Source organism: Clinocottus analis, unplaced genomic scaffold (assembly GCF_023055335.1).
Source record: "Clinocottus analis isolate CAN_PGR_092001 unplaced genomic scaffold, fCliAna1.0.p SCAF_19, whole genome shotgun sequence".
Lineage (NCBI taxonomy): Eukaryota > Metazoa > Chordata > Actinopteri > Perciformes > Cottidae > Clinocottus > Clinocottus analis.
This window is the reverse complement of record NW_027175920.1, coordinates 16,620,629-16,637,876: the sequence shown is the minus strand read 5'-3', so window position 1 is coordinate 16,637,876 and position 17,248 is coordinate 16,620,629. Positions and strand designations below refer to the sequence as shown.

The following is a 17,248-nucleotide window of genomic DNA, read 5'->3' as shown; positions in this document are numbered from 1 at the left end:
AAATGTCTGTAAATCATAGACAACAAGAAGGATACCTCATCAGATGAGTTCATATGTGAGGCAGACACACTGCATCCTGCATTAATACCTTCACTGGGGAGGGAGCTGGTGGGTTTGTCCTCACTCTTAGTTTGTCCCGTGGTGTTGGATGACTTGTCTTTGGGCACCAGGTCCAGTGGGACGGCCAGTGAGCCTCCACAGATGGCCAGCTGAAACAGAGCCTTTGCCAGCCGGTTACCTGACACCTGCAGCAGGAAGTTCTGGATGTGCTGGATTGGAAGTTAAACAAAGGCATGTGTAGGAGCCATTAGTCACGGGTGTGTATTTTATTGTGGTAATGTGTGTTTTATTGTGATAGTTTAAATACGGGGCACCGGTACGAGCAAGAGGGATTGATGATGCATGGGTGACGGGGAGATCAGACGGTTTTTACCGCTAGACCAAATACTTCGCAAAACAACTCAGGAAGTCCAAATAACAACTTGTAACTGCCGTCAGTCGATAATTAAATGTGCAATAATACAAAGATATATCAACGGCTGGACTCTTTTTAACCGAAGCAGCGCGTGAGAAACAGGATCTTATCCCGCACCCAGCAGAGTGGCCGACACGTTGATCGGCCACTACAGCATGTGACAATAGTATTGCTTTAAACCTTCCATCTCAGGATACGTTGGGACAGATGGGGGTAAGCCAATGCAGGTGTTTATGAAATCATCTGACTTATAATAAAGGTTACCTTCATGGTGATTACAAATGCCTACTGTGTTTGATGAGTTGTAGAAAGATTGAGTACATGTACAAGTACATGTCATTAAGAGTTTACCCACAAATCAAATGCCTAGCTAGCCAGTAATTCATTTGCTAAAGTAAACCTTTTATTTGAATTCTTTAACGATTAAGCAGATTAAGCACTTTGTTTTCCAAGCACGATCACTTTCACATTACGAATCACACACACACACACATTCACAAACAAGACCATGAAGGAATGGAGCCACGTCAGAGCAGGGACAGGCACACCAGGACTGAACTACTGTAGCCCAGGGTCAAAGGTGACTTTGTGTTATTGCACTGGAGAGCAGCTCTGTGACGCTTTGTTCCCCCTCCAGGCTCATGGAACAAACACCCTGCAGCTTTAAGCAGCAGTGTGGGACACAGGACCAGACGCCCAAAAGCATGGTCTCAAAACGCTCACTGCCACTGAGTTAGCGTCCGATTCATTACTAGAATACAGCTGTCAGTGTGTAGAACCCACCTGGGCCATCTTGGGACTGAACACCCCCTCTGCGTTGGAGAAGACTGCCAGCGATACCTCGGCTGCAGGCATGGAGGCGTACTTCCTCCTGAGGTCCAGGCTGCCTGGGCAGGAGAAGGAACCTGCTCCTTGCACCGGCTCCAACACGCTCTTCTTTATCTTTCTCAGCCGCTCGTACGTTTCCTCCTCCAGCTCCTTCTGGATGAGCTCCCTGGCTTGTTCCAAGATTTGGTGCTCACACCGACTCACCTTCAGTAAGGTCTGAAGGAGGTGGAGAAGCATCGTTATACAAGCTGAGAGTAATATACAAACTAAGCATGGTTTTATTGAAAGGCTAGGTAGGACGTGAGCCAGGAAAGAGCAGTCTGTGATACTGAGGGACGATTCAATACGGGAGAGGAGGATGCTGTGGTCAATGGTGGGCTGCAGTGAGAAGGAGAATGATGAGGTGACCAGAGGCTGAGGAGAGGAGGAGGTCATGGTGACCAGAATCTGAGGAGAGGAGGAGGTCATGGTGACCAGAGTCTGAGGAGAGGAGGAGGTCATGGTGACCAGAGTCTGAGGAGAGGAGGAGGTCATGGTCACTAAAGTCTGAGGAGAGGAGGAGGTCATGGTGACCAGAGTCTGAGGAGAGGAGGAGGTCATGGTGACCAGAGTCTGAGGAGAGGAGGAGGTCATGGTCACTAAAGTCTGAGGAGAGGAGGAGGTCATGGTGACCAGAGTCTGAGGAGAGGAGGAGGTCATGGTGACCAGAGTCTGAGGAGAGGAGGAGGTCATGGTGACCAGAGGCTGAGGAGAGGAGGAGGTCATGGTGACCAGAGTCTGAGGAGAGGAGGAGGTCATGGTGACCAGAGTCTGAGGAGAGGAGGAGGTCATGGTCACTAAAGTCTGAGGAGAGGAGGAGGTCATGGTGACCAGAGTCTGAGGAGAGGAGGAGGTCATGGTGACCAGAGTCTGAGGAGAGGAGGAGGTCATGGTCACTAAAGTCTGAGGAGAGGAGGAGGTCATGGTCACTAAAGTCTGAGGAGAGGAGGAGGTCATGGTGACCAGAGTCTGAGGAGAGGAGGAGGTCATGGTGACCAGAGTCTGAGGAGAGGAGGAGGTCATGGTGACCAGAGTCTGAGGAGAGGAGGAGGTCATGGTCACTAAAGTCTGAGGAGAGGAGGAGGTCATGGTGACCAGAGTCTGAGGAGAGGAGGAGGTCATGGTCACTAAAGTCTGAGGAGAGGAGGAGGTCATGGTGACCAGAGTCTGAGGAGAGGAGGAGGTCATGGTGACCAGAGTCTGAGGAGAGGAGGAGGTCATGGTGACCAGAGTCTGAGGAGAGGAGGAGGTCATGGTGACCAGAGTCTGAGGAGAGGAGGAGGTCATGGTGACCAGAGTCTGAGGAGAGGAGGAGGTCATGGTGACCAGAGTCTGAGGAGAGGAGGAGGTCATGGTGACCAGAGTCTGACAAAATATATTATTTGTTTTAAAGTGGTTTCTGTAGGAGGACAAACATTCTTAACGTTTTCCAATGCTGTAAAAATGTGTAGAAAAATATAAAATTTCAACTTCTGTCAACGAAGATTTGCGTCACAGCATGTGTGTCTTTCAGCTCGGCGCGGTGCCAGACAGGGTGTTGCAAACAAACCTGCAGATGTGTGACGGGCCATGAACCCCACAGGGACAGAGAGAAAGTTAGCTGAGGAGAACAGAGGACTCAACAGTTCTTGGACCAAATCATTTGCTTTCATTGCCAATGCAGGAGCATTGCCTGCATGTTGGCTTTGAGGAGATGATCCGAGTGTCTGTTGAGTTCACTGCAGAGGTTCACTGCACTGCATGAGTTTATCTCCCCCTTTGGGGAGTCACAAACAACCCGACTTAGAGAAGACCGGACCCAGCCGTTACCGGCCCGGACCCCAGTGCGACGCGGGCCGTTACCGGCCCGGACCCCAGTGCGACGCGGGCCGTTACCGGCCCTGACCCCAGTGCGACGCGGGCCGTTACCGGCACCTTCGGCCCCGTTACCGGCCCCACACCGCCCCTTTTCTTTTCCTCCGCAGAGTTTAGAAATTCAAATATGCTTAAATTCAGCGGGAAAGCAAGAAAACGATAACACAAACACACGATTATAAACTTATTTTAGTACGTCAATCACAGACGAATAATCAACGTATTTGTAATACGTCAAAGACAGACGTAATCAGGGAGAAAATACGTTTCTAGTCAACGTAATTGAAGATGTGTATTCTGGAGTAAGTTTGTAGGAGACAGGGTTGCTCTGCAGGGAAAATAAACATTTAATCATGAATGCTCATGTATTTGTAGCCTACGTAGTCATTTTGATAGTAGGCTAATATAGAGACTTACAGCATGTGTCTGTACTAGATACTGTTAAGACTGTATCAAGTACATGTGTGATACAGTCACAGTGATTTTGTCATGATCACTCCCACACAGACTTATAAGGTGAAAACGATAGCAGCTACACTGTTGTGTTACTGTTAGACAACTCAAGAAGGTTGCTGCAGGCGGTCTCTTACCGCGATGGGCAGCCCGATGCTGTGGATCCTGACACCCAGCTCGTAGGGGGAGTCACAGTTGTAGTGGTCGGCCAGATACTTCATGAACTCAGCCAGGTCTACCTTTGGCTTGCTCTGCTGCCTCCGAAACACACGGATTTGCTAAACAGTGGAAGCAGAGTAGACACCCTCAGGCAAAATAATTCAAAGTTCAGATGATATAGACCTAGAACCACATGTTGTCACCAGGAAGAGATCAATGGCATGCAAATGCGAGCATCCACACTCACAGAGGCATGAGGTGCTCACCGTGGTGCACAAGTGCTCCAGCGGCCTCAGCTACATGCATATACTGTTGTATAGCTCCTTCAAGTCCTTTCAACTATTTTCCTGACCGTCCTGATTTGAACTGATGTGGATTTTCTCCATAAACTGAGACAATGTGGTGTTTTTTTGAACAGTTTGTTGATATTTTATGTAGCTATAGATGCTTTGCGCTGTACATTAAAGCTATGCCAATGAATACAAATATGATGAATTATGTAATGTAAAAAATAATCTTTAAAAAAACAAGTCAATTCATGTGAAATCATCTGAAAACATAGCTGAAACATGGTTCATTGCCTTTTACCAGATCCACATTGATCAAATAAACCTTGTTGCTTCAAAAGTTAATAATCCAATCACAAAAAGGGACTCAGATTACGCAATATGAATCTGTAAAGCTTTAATGCAAAGCTCTATATGAATAAAATAAAATATATAAACAACATACGATTTGTTGGTCAATGTTTAGTAGCAGTTTCATCAAATATGAGTCTACCTTTAAGATATCAATGGTCTGGATCTGGTGGATGTCATCGTCCTTGGTGTTACTGTCTATCTTAAACATGCGGTGGACGAGCGGCAGCTTGCAGAGCGGCCCCAGGTTCAGCTCCTCGTAACGCTTCTTGTCCTTCAGGCCGGCCAGAGACTGGCCCAGCTCGTACAAGGTACAGATGGATGTCACTGCTACACTAGACTGGCAAAAAGAGAAAATACTTCAATAGCAACCAAACATCCACATCAAAACAAGTATTGGAAAATGCATGTGCCAACCTCTATGAACATGTTGATCTCTCTCATGACGTATTGAAGGTCTTTCAAAGCCGGAAGCGTCCAGGGTTTGATCCTGCCCTCCAAGGAGGGAATCTGCATCAGCGTGCACACCCTGGAGATCACCTGGAACCAGCCGGGACAAGCAGGAAATGAGATGCACGGCATTGGATTGTTTCAGCAGCAAATACGGAAATACGATACGCCAGTGAAAGACGTCTGCTCGCTGAAAGGGACAATGTCTGTCCATCTGCACCCACGACACCAACTGAAAGGTACAAGGGGAAGTTTATTTATTCACTCAGCGATTTCAGGAGGGGTCACTATGGTGTTTGTTTTCACTGACAGGTATCAGTACTGAGATACAGGTATAGGTGCTGAGATACAGGTGTAGGTGCTGAGATACAGGTATAGGTGCTGAGATACAGGTATAGGTGCTGAGATACAGGTATAGGTGCTGAGATACAGGTATAGGTGCTGAGATACAGGTATAGGTGCTGAGATACAGGTATAGGTGCTGTGATACAGGTATAGGTGCTGAGATACAGGTATAGGTGCTGAGATACAGGTATAGGTGCTGAGATACAGGTATAGGTGCTGTGATACAGGTATAGGTGCTGAGATACAGGTGTAGGTGCTGTGATACAGGTATAGGTGCTGAGATACAGGTATAGGTGCTGAGATACAGGTATAGGTGCTGTGATACAGGTATAGGTGCTGAGATACATGTATAGGTGCTGAGATACAGGTATAGGTGCTGAGATACAGGTATAGGTGCTGAGATACAGGTATAGGTGCTGAGATACAGGTATAGGTGCTGAGATACAGGTATAGGTGCTGTGATACAGGTATAGGTGCTGAGATACAGGTGTAGGTGCTGTGATACAGGTATAGGTGCTGAGATACAGGTATAGGTGCTGAGATACAGGTATAGGTGCTGTGATACAGGTATAGGTGCTGAGATACATGTATAGGTGCTGAGATACAGGTATCAGTACTGAGATACAGGTATAGGTGCTGAGATACAGGTATAGGTGCTGAGATACAGGTATAGGTGCTGTGATACAGGTATAGGTGCTGAGATACAGGTATAGGTGCTGAGATACATGTATAGGTGCTGAGATACAGGTATCAGTACTGAGATACAGGTATAGGTGCTGAGATACAGGTATCGGTGCTGAGATACAGGTATCAGTACTGAGATACAGGTATAGGTGCTGAGATACAGGTATAGGTGCTGAGATACAGGTATAGGTGCTGAGATACAGGTATAGGTGCTGAGATACAGGTATCAGTACTGAGATACAAGTATAGGTGCTGAGATACAGGTATAGGTGCTGTGATACAGGTATAGGTGCTGTGATACAGGTATAGGTGCTGAGATACAGGTATAGGTGCTGAGATACAGGTATAGGTGCTGAGATACAGGTATAGGTGCTGAGATACAGGTATAGGTGCTGAGATACAGGTGTAGGTGCTGTGATACAGGTATAGGTGCTGAGATACAGGTATAGGTGCTGTGATACAGGTATAGGTGCTGTGATACAGGTATAGGTGCTGAGATACAGGTATAGGTGCTGTGATACAGGTATAGGTGCTGTGATACAGGTATAGGTGCTGTGATACAGGTGTAGGTGCTGTGATACAGGTACCACAGCAGGAAGAGAGAAGTGACGACTAGTGAACAGTAATGGAGAAACTAGTTACATTGTAGAGGTGGTAGTGAGCTGATATACACTGACTGGCCAAAAATCAAGTCGCCACCAAAAACACACACTAATATTTGGTTGGAGCGCCGTCAGCTTTGATTACAGCATTCTCTGTGGCATTGATTCCATGAGCCTCTGCAATGTCACAAGATGCATTTCCATCCAGTGTTGCATTAATTTCTCACCAAGATCTTGTGTTGATGATGGTAGAGTCTGACCGCTGCAAAGCTTCTCCAGCACGTCCAGAGACTCTCACTGGGGTTCAGGTCTGGACTCCATGTGTGAACATGATGTCTCATGCTACCTCAACCACTCTTTCACCATCTGAGCCCCATGAATCCTGCATTGTCATCTTGGAATATGCCTGTGCCATCAGGGAGGAAACAATCCATGATGGAATAACCTGGTTGTTGCTGAACCTGGTTGTTGCTGAACCTAGACCTGAGCAACTGCAGCAACCCCAGATCACAGCACTGCCCCCACAGGCTGGTACAGTAGGCAGTAGGAGTTACATCCAGGTGGTGACTTGTTTTTGGCCTGGCAGTGTATATTTTTACCTTTGGACGGAACTAAGTTTGACGTTTACCCTTGCTTCTTCCTTTTGCTAAGCTAAGCTAATGGCCTGTGGCTCTAGCTTCCTGTTTACCACATACAGACAGGAGTGTCAGCAGTCACTATAGGTGTCCTCTCCCCCTCACCTTCTCTTTGGTGACCAGCTCTCCCTCTGCAGAGATGTCTCGTATCACGTCTTCCATCAGGCTGTTGACTGCATCCTGGTCCAGGGCTCTGGTCCTCTTCCAGCCTGTGAGCTCTTGCTCGGCCGTCTCCATAGCCTCCACTGCCCGCATGTTGGCTCCGTGGACCTCTCTCAGCTGGGCATGAAAGCCTTCTCTGAACATGGTGGCACTGCCCTCTCTCTTGGATGCATCTCTAACTGTGTTCTTCTTCTCTTTGGGTGAGCTCACGTTTGTCCCCAGCACTGGGAAGTCAGAGCTAGATAGGAAGTTGGACACAATGGGCTGTTGTGGGTTTTCTTCTTCAGGCTTTCTCGTTACATGCTGTGCAACTGTGGAGGGATATGTCAACACATGCTGGTTTTAGAACTATGGAAGAGACAATCTTTGTTTTAATGCATGAACGTGAATGCCGTCATGGCTACCTGCAGCAGTCTTGGGATCTGCTGTTGGCTCAGAGTGAGTGGGAAGCTTCTTCGGGCCTGAAGCTTCCCAGCTGTCATACAGAGTCATGTACTGTGAGATAGGAAGCGGTTCATCAAACTGCTGGAAGTAGCAGGTTTGGAGCTGGTCCATTGATGGAGCACTCAACTGGTGCTTGTTAATCACCTGCAACACATACAGAAACGTGTACTGGCCCACTGCTTTACATACAGTACAAATGTAGACAGTGGCAAAGACTTTCCATGCTGTAAAAGTCAAAGGTCACTTTTTAGATGAGTACATACAAGTTATTAGCCGGATATATTGAAAGCTATTTTTTTAAGTCTTACCAGGTTCTGATAATCTGTCTGTATGACACTGAAAGCAATAACTTACCTGCTTTGACATGTAAAGCTTTTGTTTCAAAATGTTTCCACAACATATCAGAGCAGCAAACATGCTGTTGAGTCACATTAAATCATGAACATGATCAGAGATCCAGTGAAGGGTTCTCAGGCCTCTTGAAGCCTTACAGAAGTGACTCCTCCTGCCAGAGCAGTGCTTCTCAACTGGTCTGGCTGCAGGACCCATTTTACACTTCTCACATTGATTGAATGAAAAGATGGTGCGGTTTGACCGGAGGTAGTAGAGGATATCACAGTATGCACAAAAAAAATAGTTTTATAGTTGATTGAAAACCTAAAGGTCCATCTTTAGGATACAAGGTAATACACACATCCGTATCAGTTCTCCCAGTTTGAACTGGAAGAAATGCTTTTTGCTCCTGACAAGAGTTTCAGTCTGGATGTCTGCTGCGTTCACAGCAGAAGCGTTGCGAGTACAGTCGTCCCTCGCTATATCGCAATTCACCTTTCGCATATTTTTTTTTGTTGCTTTTTTTTTTTTTACAGCGTGTGAAGGTGCATTGTGTTCTGCGTCCTGATTGGCTAAAGGAGAACCGTGCATTGTGTTCTGCGTCCTGATTGGCTAAAGGAGAACCGTGCATTGTGTTCTGCGTCCTGATTGGCTAAAGGAGAACCGTGCATTGTGTTCTGCGTCCTGATTGGCTGAGGGTCTGTCCTGTACACCTTGTGATCAGTCTCCTCGTGCAGCGTCTCCTGTACAGGACAGAATACGTCCAGATAAAAAGTCAGCGGAGCGGCTCCAGGACAAAGAGGCGGTCAGAGGACCTCGTAGATTGATCAGTAAAATGAAATTTGTTAAACATGTTTGGGCTTATTTTTTAAATCTGCGAAAGTTTAAACTTTGAGATGTTTAAATAAGAGAGAAATGTGAGACAATGTTAACGCCTGTCTGAAAAAGTGTATAAAAGTGTGAGGTTAGGGGTTTTACGGCCTTAAAACATGTAGAATAATGGTAAAAAATAAAGGTCACTACTTTGCGGATTTCGTCTATCGCGGGTTGTTTTTGGAACGAATCCCCCAGATAAACGAGGGACCCTGTACATTAATGCAGAGGCAGAGTACAGATGGAGGGATGCCAGTAACGCGCGTTTCCTCCGGGCGGCGTGAAGAATGGGCCTCATACACAAATACTATTATGAACCCAGACACGAGGACGTTTGATGTTCCGACGTTTGTGTGACTTTTACGACATGTGAAGCAGAATTAGTGGTTCAACAGTGAAAGGAGGAAGTCAACTGTTTCCAGGCGTTAAGCCCCTCCCCTTTCTGGGAGTCTAGCGTGAATGAAGTGAATGATTGCAAACTCAAGGCAGGAACGCAGCATTATCACGAGTGTGAATAGACGGCACTCGCCTTCAAAATAAAAAAATTCCCTTCAAAATAAAAGCACACCAGGTGAGAATCACTGTGCTCGAGGGAGCCGAGGTCACCGATCACACCACACTGCTCCCACTCTCTCAGCTGTACTGACAAACATTAATCACAAGTCCTCTTTAAATGTACTGTGGTGAAGCATTCGATAGGTTAGGGATGGCATTATTTTTTGATTCTCACAAGTTTATTTTCATCCAGTCTAACATACTACTAAAACTCCAGCTTAGAGATGATACACGTGTGGAACAAAAATAGGCACAATCAAATACACAACTTCCTCCAGAATAATGTTTTCTAAAACTTGTGCCCAGCTGTTTTAGGATATTACTGTGCCTAATTAATTAATTAAACTATATATTATTGACCGTTTTAAAGACTTAAAGGTGTTGGGTTGGGGGTTTCCATTTGGATATTGACTTTGCCCCGTTAACACGCGCCAGCCTTAGTAGCATTGTGGACTATTGTCCTTGTGAAATGTCTACTTTTTAAGTCTTCTGTCCTTCGGCATGGTGTATTGGTTCCTGTCAAGTTTTAGCTACACGTTTGGATGAAACTTAAACTGTCTGGGTCATTAATAGCTCAAGTTAAATGAGCGCAATGCTAACAGAGAAAGCCTGACAGCAAAATCCCCTGTGGTGAATATATTAGTCTTCATAACTGACCTCTATGACCCTCTGGTACAGCTGCTGCTGGGTCAACTGCTCCGCTGGCTTGGACGCAGGAGAGAGTGGGTTAACTGGGAGACGGACAGAGGCAGTGGGAGGCACATCATCCACCTGAGGCGCTGGAGCACTTGGAGTAGTGCTACTCCTCCCAGAACGTTCCTTTCTCTGTGGTGTTGCGGGCCTGTTGTCCTCTGTGGCCTTTGCTGGCTTCTCATCTGCGGGCTGATTGTGAGGCTGGTGGATCTTATGGAACATCATGTCCCCCCTCACCACGAGATCTCCTTTCAAAGATGCTACCAGGCAGGACATCGTCTGGAAGCCCAGAGAGGCTAAGGCCAGGTTGTGGCGGTATCTCTGGCTGTAGACTCCAGCCACCATCTTCAGAGGGATCCCATCTGGGAGTTCTGTCATCATGGCCACAACATTTTCCAGAACCTTCTCAATCTTTTCTTCTGTATGTTTTGCTGATGCTCCAGCTCCAGCCCCACTACCACGCTGATGGTGCTTATAAAACACCTGTTCCTCCTCCACAACCAGATCCCTGTCCAGAGCGGCCACCAGGCTGGCCAGGGAATTGAAGCCCAGTGAGGATAGAGTCAGGTTCTTGTGGTATGTCTGGCTGTAGGTGACAGAGAGCTTTTTCAGGGGGATCCCAGCGGAGTGCTGCTGCACCATGGCCACCACATCTTCCAAAGCCCCCTCTATATTCTTGCTGTCTTCTGTAGCTTTAGTTGATGCCCCGGCCTGTCTAGAGCGGCAGTGGGCCTTGTGACGCACCAGTTCTTCCTCCACAACCAGATCCCTGTCCAGATAGGCCACCAGGCTGGACATGGAGTCAAAGCCTATGGAGGATAAAGTCAGGTTCTTGTGGTACGTCTGGCTGTAGAACACAGCCAACTTTTTAAGGGGGATCCCATCTGGGTGCTCCTTCACCATGGCCACTACATTCTTCAGAACCTTCTCCATTTTTACGGATGCTATAAAAGGAGAAAAGAGTCCATTAATAACAGACAAAGCCTGCAAAGTAGGACACCAACAGTGTGTGCTCTCACGACGAGGCTGCATGCGGTGCATGTGGTTTAAAACAACAGAGAACGATCCTCACTGGTGGACAGAGAAGAAGAGGAGGCAGATACCTAAACCCTGCCAATATGAGAACAGAATATATAGAAGTCTCCCACCAAACAAACTCCTAGTCAACTTCTACTCGTACGATTTGGTCGACTAATCAATAACTTGATGTTATCGACAGATCTGTAAAGCAAAGAATCCCACAAGAACACCACTTTAAATCTGGTGTGAACCAGAGATGTGTTCATGCGCTTCTTGGACTCAAGTCATTCTGCATGTAAAAAGCATAAAGAATATCATTTATTCGAGGAATAACAAAACGACTGATTAGACCATGAACTGACTCACAATTGTTGAATAACCAAATGCAACGGACCAGAAATGTTTCTTTACGTTATGTCTTTATTCTAATAAAAAGGTTATTGGCTACTGTATATCTTTAGTGGAATATTTAAACTCTTTTTAACATCACAAAAATATGAAAAGAGCCTGTTCATATGCTTGTTGCTTTTCATTTAATGACAATATTTGTTACTATTATTTATGGCTGCAACTAACGATTATTTTAATAATCGATTTATCGGTTGATTATTTTTTCGATTAAAACATTTTTTTTATTTATCAAAAAGCATACACACACACACACACACACTCACACACTCACTCAAAGACTCACTCACACACTTACAGACACATTCACAGACGCTCATACACACACATTCACAGACGCACACACACACACACACACACACACACACTCACAGACGCACACACACACACACAGACGCACAACAGATAACGTACGGACTGCACTTTACCTAAAAAAAGTTATTGATTAGATATTAAACCCTAAATCCCAGCAACACTTCCTCTGCATGTCATGAAGCCTCATCATACAGACTGTTGAACATGTCATGAACATGTCATAAACATGTCATGAACATGTCATCATACAGACTGTTGAACATGTCATGAAGCCTCATCATACAGACTGTTGAACATGTCATGAACATGTCATGAACATGTCATGAACATGTCTTGAACATGTCTTGAACATGTCTTGAACATGTCTTGAACATGTCATGAACATGTCATGAACATGTCATGAACATGTCTTGAAGCCTCATCATACAGACTGTTGAACATGTCATGAACATGTTATGAAGCCTCATCATACAGACTGTTGAACATGTCATGAACATGTCATGAACATGTCATAAACATGTCATGAACATGTCATGAACATGTCATAAACATGTCATGAACATGTCATGAACATGTCATAACATGTCATGAACATGTTATGAAGCCTCATCATACAGACTGTTGAACATGTCATGAACATGTCATGAACATGTTATGAAGCCTCATCATACAGACTGTTGAACATGTCATGAACATGTCATGAACATGTCTTGAACATGTCATGAACATGTCATGAACATGTCTTGAAGCCTCATCATACAGACTGTTGAACATGTCATGAACATGTCATGAACATGTCTTGAAGCCTCATCATACAGACTGTTGAACATGTCATGAACATGTTATGAAGCCTCATCATACAGACTGTTGAACATGTCATGAACATGTCATGAACATGTCATGAACATGTCATGAAGCCTCATCATACAGACTGTTGAACATGTCTTGAACATGTCATGAACATGTCATGAACATGTCATGAAGCCTCATCATACAGACTGTTGAACATGTCATGAACATGTCATGAACATGTCATGAAGCCTCATCATACAGACTGTTGAACATGTCATGAACATGTCATGAACATGTCATGAAGCCTCATCATACAGACTGTTGAACATGTCTTGAACATGTCATGAACATGTCTTGAAGCCTCATCATACAGACTGTTGAACATGTCATGAACATGTCATGAACATGTCATGAACATGTCTTGAAGCCTCATCATACAGACTGTTGAACATGTCATGAACATGTCATGAAGCCTCATCATACAGACTGTTGAACATGTCTTGAACATGTCATGAACATGTCTTGAAGCCTCATCATACAGACTGTTGAACATGTCTTGAACATGTCATGAACATGTCATGAAGCCTCATCATACAGACTGTTGAACATGTCATGAACATGTCATGAACATGTCATGAACATGTCATGAAGCCTCATCATACAGACTGTTGAACATGTCATGAACATGTCATGAACATGTCATGAAGCCTCATCATACAGACTGTTGAACATGTCATGAACATGTCATGAACATGTCATGAACATGTCATGAAGCCTCATCATACAGACTGTTGAACATGTCATGAACATGTCATGAACATGTCATGAACATGTCATGAACATGTCTTGAAGCCTCATCATACAGACTGTTGAACATGTCATGAACATGTCATGAACATGTCATGAAGCCTCATCATACAGACTGTTGAACATGTCTTGAACATGTCATGAACATGTCTTGAAGCCTCATCATACAGACTGTTGGACATGTCATGAAGCCTCATCATACAGACTGTTGAACATGTCATGAACATGTCATGAACATGTCATGAACATGTCATGAAGCCTCATCATACAGACTGTTGAACATGTCATGAACATGTCATGAACATGTCTTGAAGCCTCATCATACAGACTGTTGAACATGTCATGAACATGTCATGAACATGTCTTGAAGCCTCATCATACAGACTGTTGAACATGTCATGAACATGTCATGAACATGTCATGAAGCCTCATCATACAGACTGTTGAACATGTCTTGAACATGTCATGAACATGTCATGAAGCCTCATCATACAGACTGTTGAACATGTCATGAACATGTCTTGAACATGTCATGAACATGTCTTGAAGCCTCATCATACAGACTGTTGGATGCAGGTCTGCGTTCTGCACCTCAGAGGAGATGTTTACTGCTTGTTTCTCTTGAAGTCTCTGCGGTATTTTAAAACAAAGAATCATTTCAATAAGACGTTATCTAACCCAACAGCCTGGCTCAAACAAGGGGAATGAACGACTCGCTAGCGAGCTACCGACAACGGTTAGCCTAGCTGCTACGTTATCGTAGCAAGCAACGTGACCACGCAGTCACATAGAGAGGATACACCGAGCTGCACCAGAACCTTCTGGACCTTCTGGCTGCTGCGCGCAACTCAACTTTTAAACTCAAACATCTCCGCGACTGACCGGGGAAATATCCGCTCGACACAATGAATCGATAATGAAATTCATGGCCAACTTTTTTAATTATCGATTTTTATCGACGTTATCCATTCATTGTTGCAGCCCTACTATTATTATCATAATTATTATTATTTACGACAACAAAAGATTTGGTCTCTAAATAGCAAAGTCTGCTACTGTTGACCGAGTGCTGAAAGAACAAGACTCAAAGCATTGATCTTTCTCATACTAAATGCTCGGGGCACAATCGTTGTCAATGCTGAAATTGCAATCGTGCATTGAAGGGCTGTAACCACCAAACCCTTTAGCTAAACCAGCTTCCAAACCAGGAAGCCAATACAATCTGGAGACAAAATAAAGTGCAACAAGTTGGATTACATTGTCTTCCGACAGAGCCACACCCAATGAATAAATCATTGATGCTTGTTTATGACTATAGAACATAATGATGCATTGATAACATAACTTGCAACAGGTTTACACTTGTCAACCCACTTATTGACACAAATACAGCCTTTTTTAGTTAGACTATGGAATGAACTCCATACAAATAGGCTAATCATAACCGTAGTTGTACCAAAACCTTGAAACCACCATGCTGCTAATGAGCTCCTCATTCATCCAGAGGCACATGCGTAGAGTCAACAGCACAAAGTTAAAGGAAAAGAGCCAGCGTCTATCTTACCTATTCCTTCAAATGACTAGGTCTGAAGTACATCTCCCCCAGAAGCTGGACTGACGTTTTATCCGGCAAACTTCCCGTTTTAGCTTTTAAACCCCTCATCCTCTTCCTCCTCCTCCTCCTCCTCCTCCTCCGCCTCCTCCTTCTCCGGGTTTCATTCTGAGCCAGGCCACAGAGAAACAAAACTGAAAGTAACCAGTGAGCTCATTCAAGTCTATGGCTTCTTGTGACATGCCACACTCTCATATTCCTGGAAATGGTTATGTCTTACCTCACATGCAAAGCAATGAAAGGAGCAAACACAACGCAAACTAAAGTGGCAGCACACTGTCTTTCATGACCGAGGGTTCATCTAGTTGTCTGAGGCCCGAATTCATTCATGTCCGTTTGTCAAAGCATATCTGCAGGGACACAAACTCAATGATATTTTTATTGCCACGTCATCTGGTAATAAACTGGTTTGCAACCCTACCCTTGCAATGACATACCAGAAGGGAAAACAAAACAAGAGAAGCCTGAGGTGACTGGGGAAGGGAGGAGAAAGAAACTAACTTTAAGTTTCACATTCCCATTGAACCCAGCTGATTCACCTGCTGTGTGATAGACCTGTGAGCAAAGACACTGTCACTGCCTCATCACTTCTAAAAACAAACGAGTGCCTAAGGAAACAAAACAGAGCTTAAGAATGTGACTTTAAATCACTGGATCAGTGTGTGCATAGTTACGACAAAGTCACATTTTAGCACATTCACCTCTTTTGGTGATTGACTTGCTGACTTCTGTACCACTGAGGGCTTCACATCACAAACTAGAGCTAAACTAGTCAAGCCCATGCATTCGGCTCCATGACTGCAGACTTCTTCAAATAATTGAAACGTCTTCATTTAAGACATATGCATGCAGGAAAACCACATCTTAACGGACTCTGGGTAGTGGCAGCAGCCGTGAACAACATACCGCGTGTCGGTCAGTGTGTCGTGAGGTCAGTGCATCTCTCCTCTCTCCTCACCGCTCGGGTGTGGCTGTCAGCACAAGAGCAGAGAGAACAGGACACAATAAGTATTCAGTCAAAGAGGAAGGTCACAGGGGTCAACAAGTTAGACCACAGTCAGATTGCACGCACACACACACACTTGAGCAGGATATGCATCGTGTTCTCAAGCATCCTGAGGAAAAGTCACAGACTGAATAAATGTAACGTATAACAATATTAGCTGGCTACATGTATCGTTACATTAAACACTGACCTGGCAGTCAGAATGAAGCTTTATATGTGGCCATGAATGATTATATTTGCTCTAAAATAATGTGTAAAATAAAGAACTGAAGGCCATCACATTTCTGCTGCGGTAACAGCTCAGAGGACACGTTGAAAGGTGAAAGGTTGCACTGACTGACGTGGGGACGTGATGAGCTCGAGACAGACGTCACGAGAGTTTAACGTTACACCACCTGAAACACTCAACGCTATGTTCAAGCAATACGTGTACAACTCAGCAGCAACACAACTCAAATGTCTGGTGACGCACGGCTGACTGACTCTCCAGCTACCTGTTATTGTGCAGGACGTTTAGTTGCGGTTGACGAGTGCGCATCTTCTCTCTCTCACGCGCAGCTCGCGAGCTGCTACGCTAGCTGGCGCTAGCAAACAATACCAGAAGTGTGTAGCTAGCGGATGTTTATCTCAACATGAGTCCTATGAGTCAATTAATAACCAGTGTTCAGAGCCATTGTGGCCGTTTTGGCATTTCGTAACGTTAGCGCAGCTGCAGTTGAGTACACTATGGGAGGAAAGTAAGAAGTGCACCTTCAGAGATGCTCACTGTCTTATTGTGTTAGCCGGCTACCTCACGAGCGTGTGCTGCATTCGCGTTCTATGACAAACATAGTAAATCTGAGACTCTAAGAAAACCGTAGGCGTTATTCCCAGCTTTCTGCTCCTAGAGGATTTGGAGTTTTCTTCGCAAATATTTAACATCAATAGTGACGCTTTATTTACTTAAACATAGGGTTTTATATGTTTTATTTTCAGTGTAAAAGAACAGATTTGTTGCACACAAATGGACCACTATGGAGTTCACAGGTTTACGAAACAAAAGAAGATGAACGTCACACAGTGTTGC

The 17,248-nt window shown here is 44.9% G+C and overlaps 1 protein-coding gene across 1 annotated transcript in view; it reads right to left on the bottom strand.

The window, feature by feature from the left end:
• LOC137789898 (uncharacterized) overlaps positions 1 to 16,966 on the bottom strand; it is a 55,598-nt gene extending 38,632 nt beyond the window's left edge. Inside the window, exons 1-10 of the mRNA XM_068583765.1 lie at positions 16,677 to 16,966; positions 16,083 to 16,147; positions 10,187 to 11,166; positions 7,729 to 7,912; positions 7,268 to 7,635; positions 4,864 to 4,986; positions 4,589 to 4,786; positions 3,787 to 3,927; positions 1,259 to 1,519; positions 89 to 269 (exon numbers count right to left, since the gene is read on the bottom strand). Coding sequence (XP_068439866.1) covers positions 89 to 269; positions 1,259 to 1,519; positions 3,787 to 3,927; positions 4,589 to 4,786; positions 4,864 to 4,986; positions 7,268 to 7,635; positions 7,729 to 7,912; positions 10,187 to 11,155 — 2,425 coding nt within the window. The 5' untranslated portion in view covers positions 11,156 to 11,166; positions 16,083 to 16,147; positions 16,677 to 16,966. The remainder of the gene's footprint in view (positions 1 to 88; positions 270 to 1,258; positions 1,520 to 3,786; positions 3,928 to 4,588; positions 4,787 to 4,863; positions 4,987 to 7,267; positions 7,636 to 7,728; positions 7,913 to 10,186; positions 11,167 to 16,082; positions 16,148 to 16,676) is intronic.
• Positions 16,967 to 17,248: the final 282 nt, after the last annotated feature.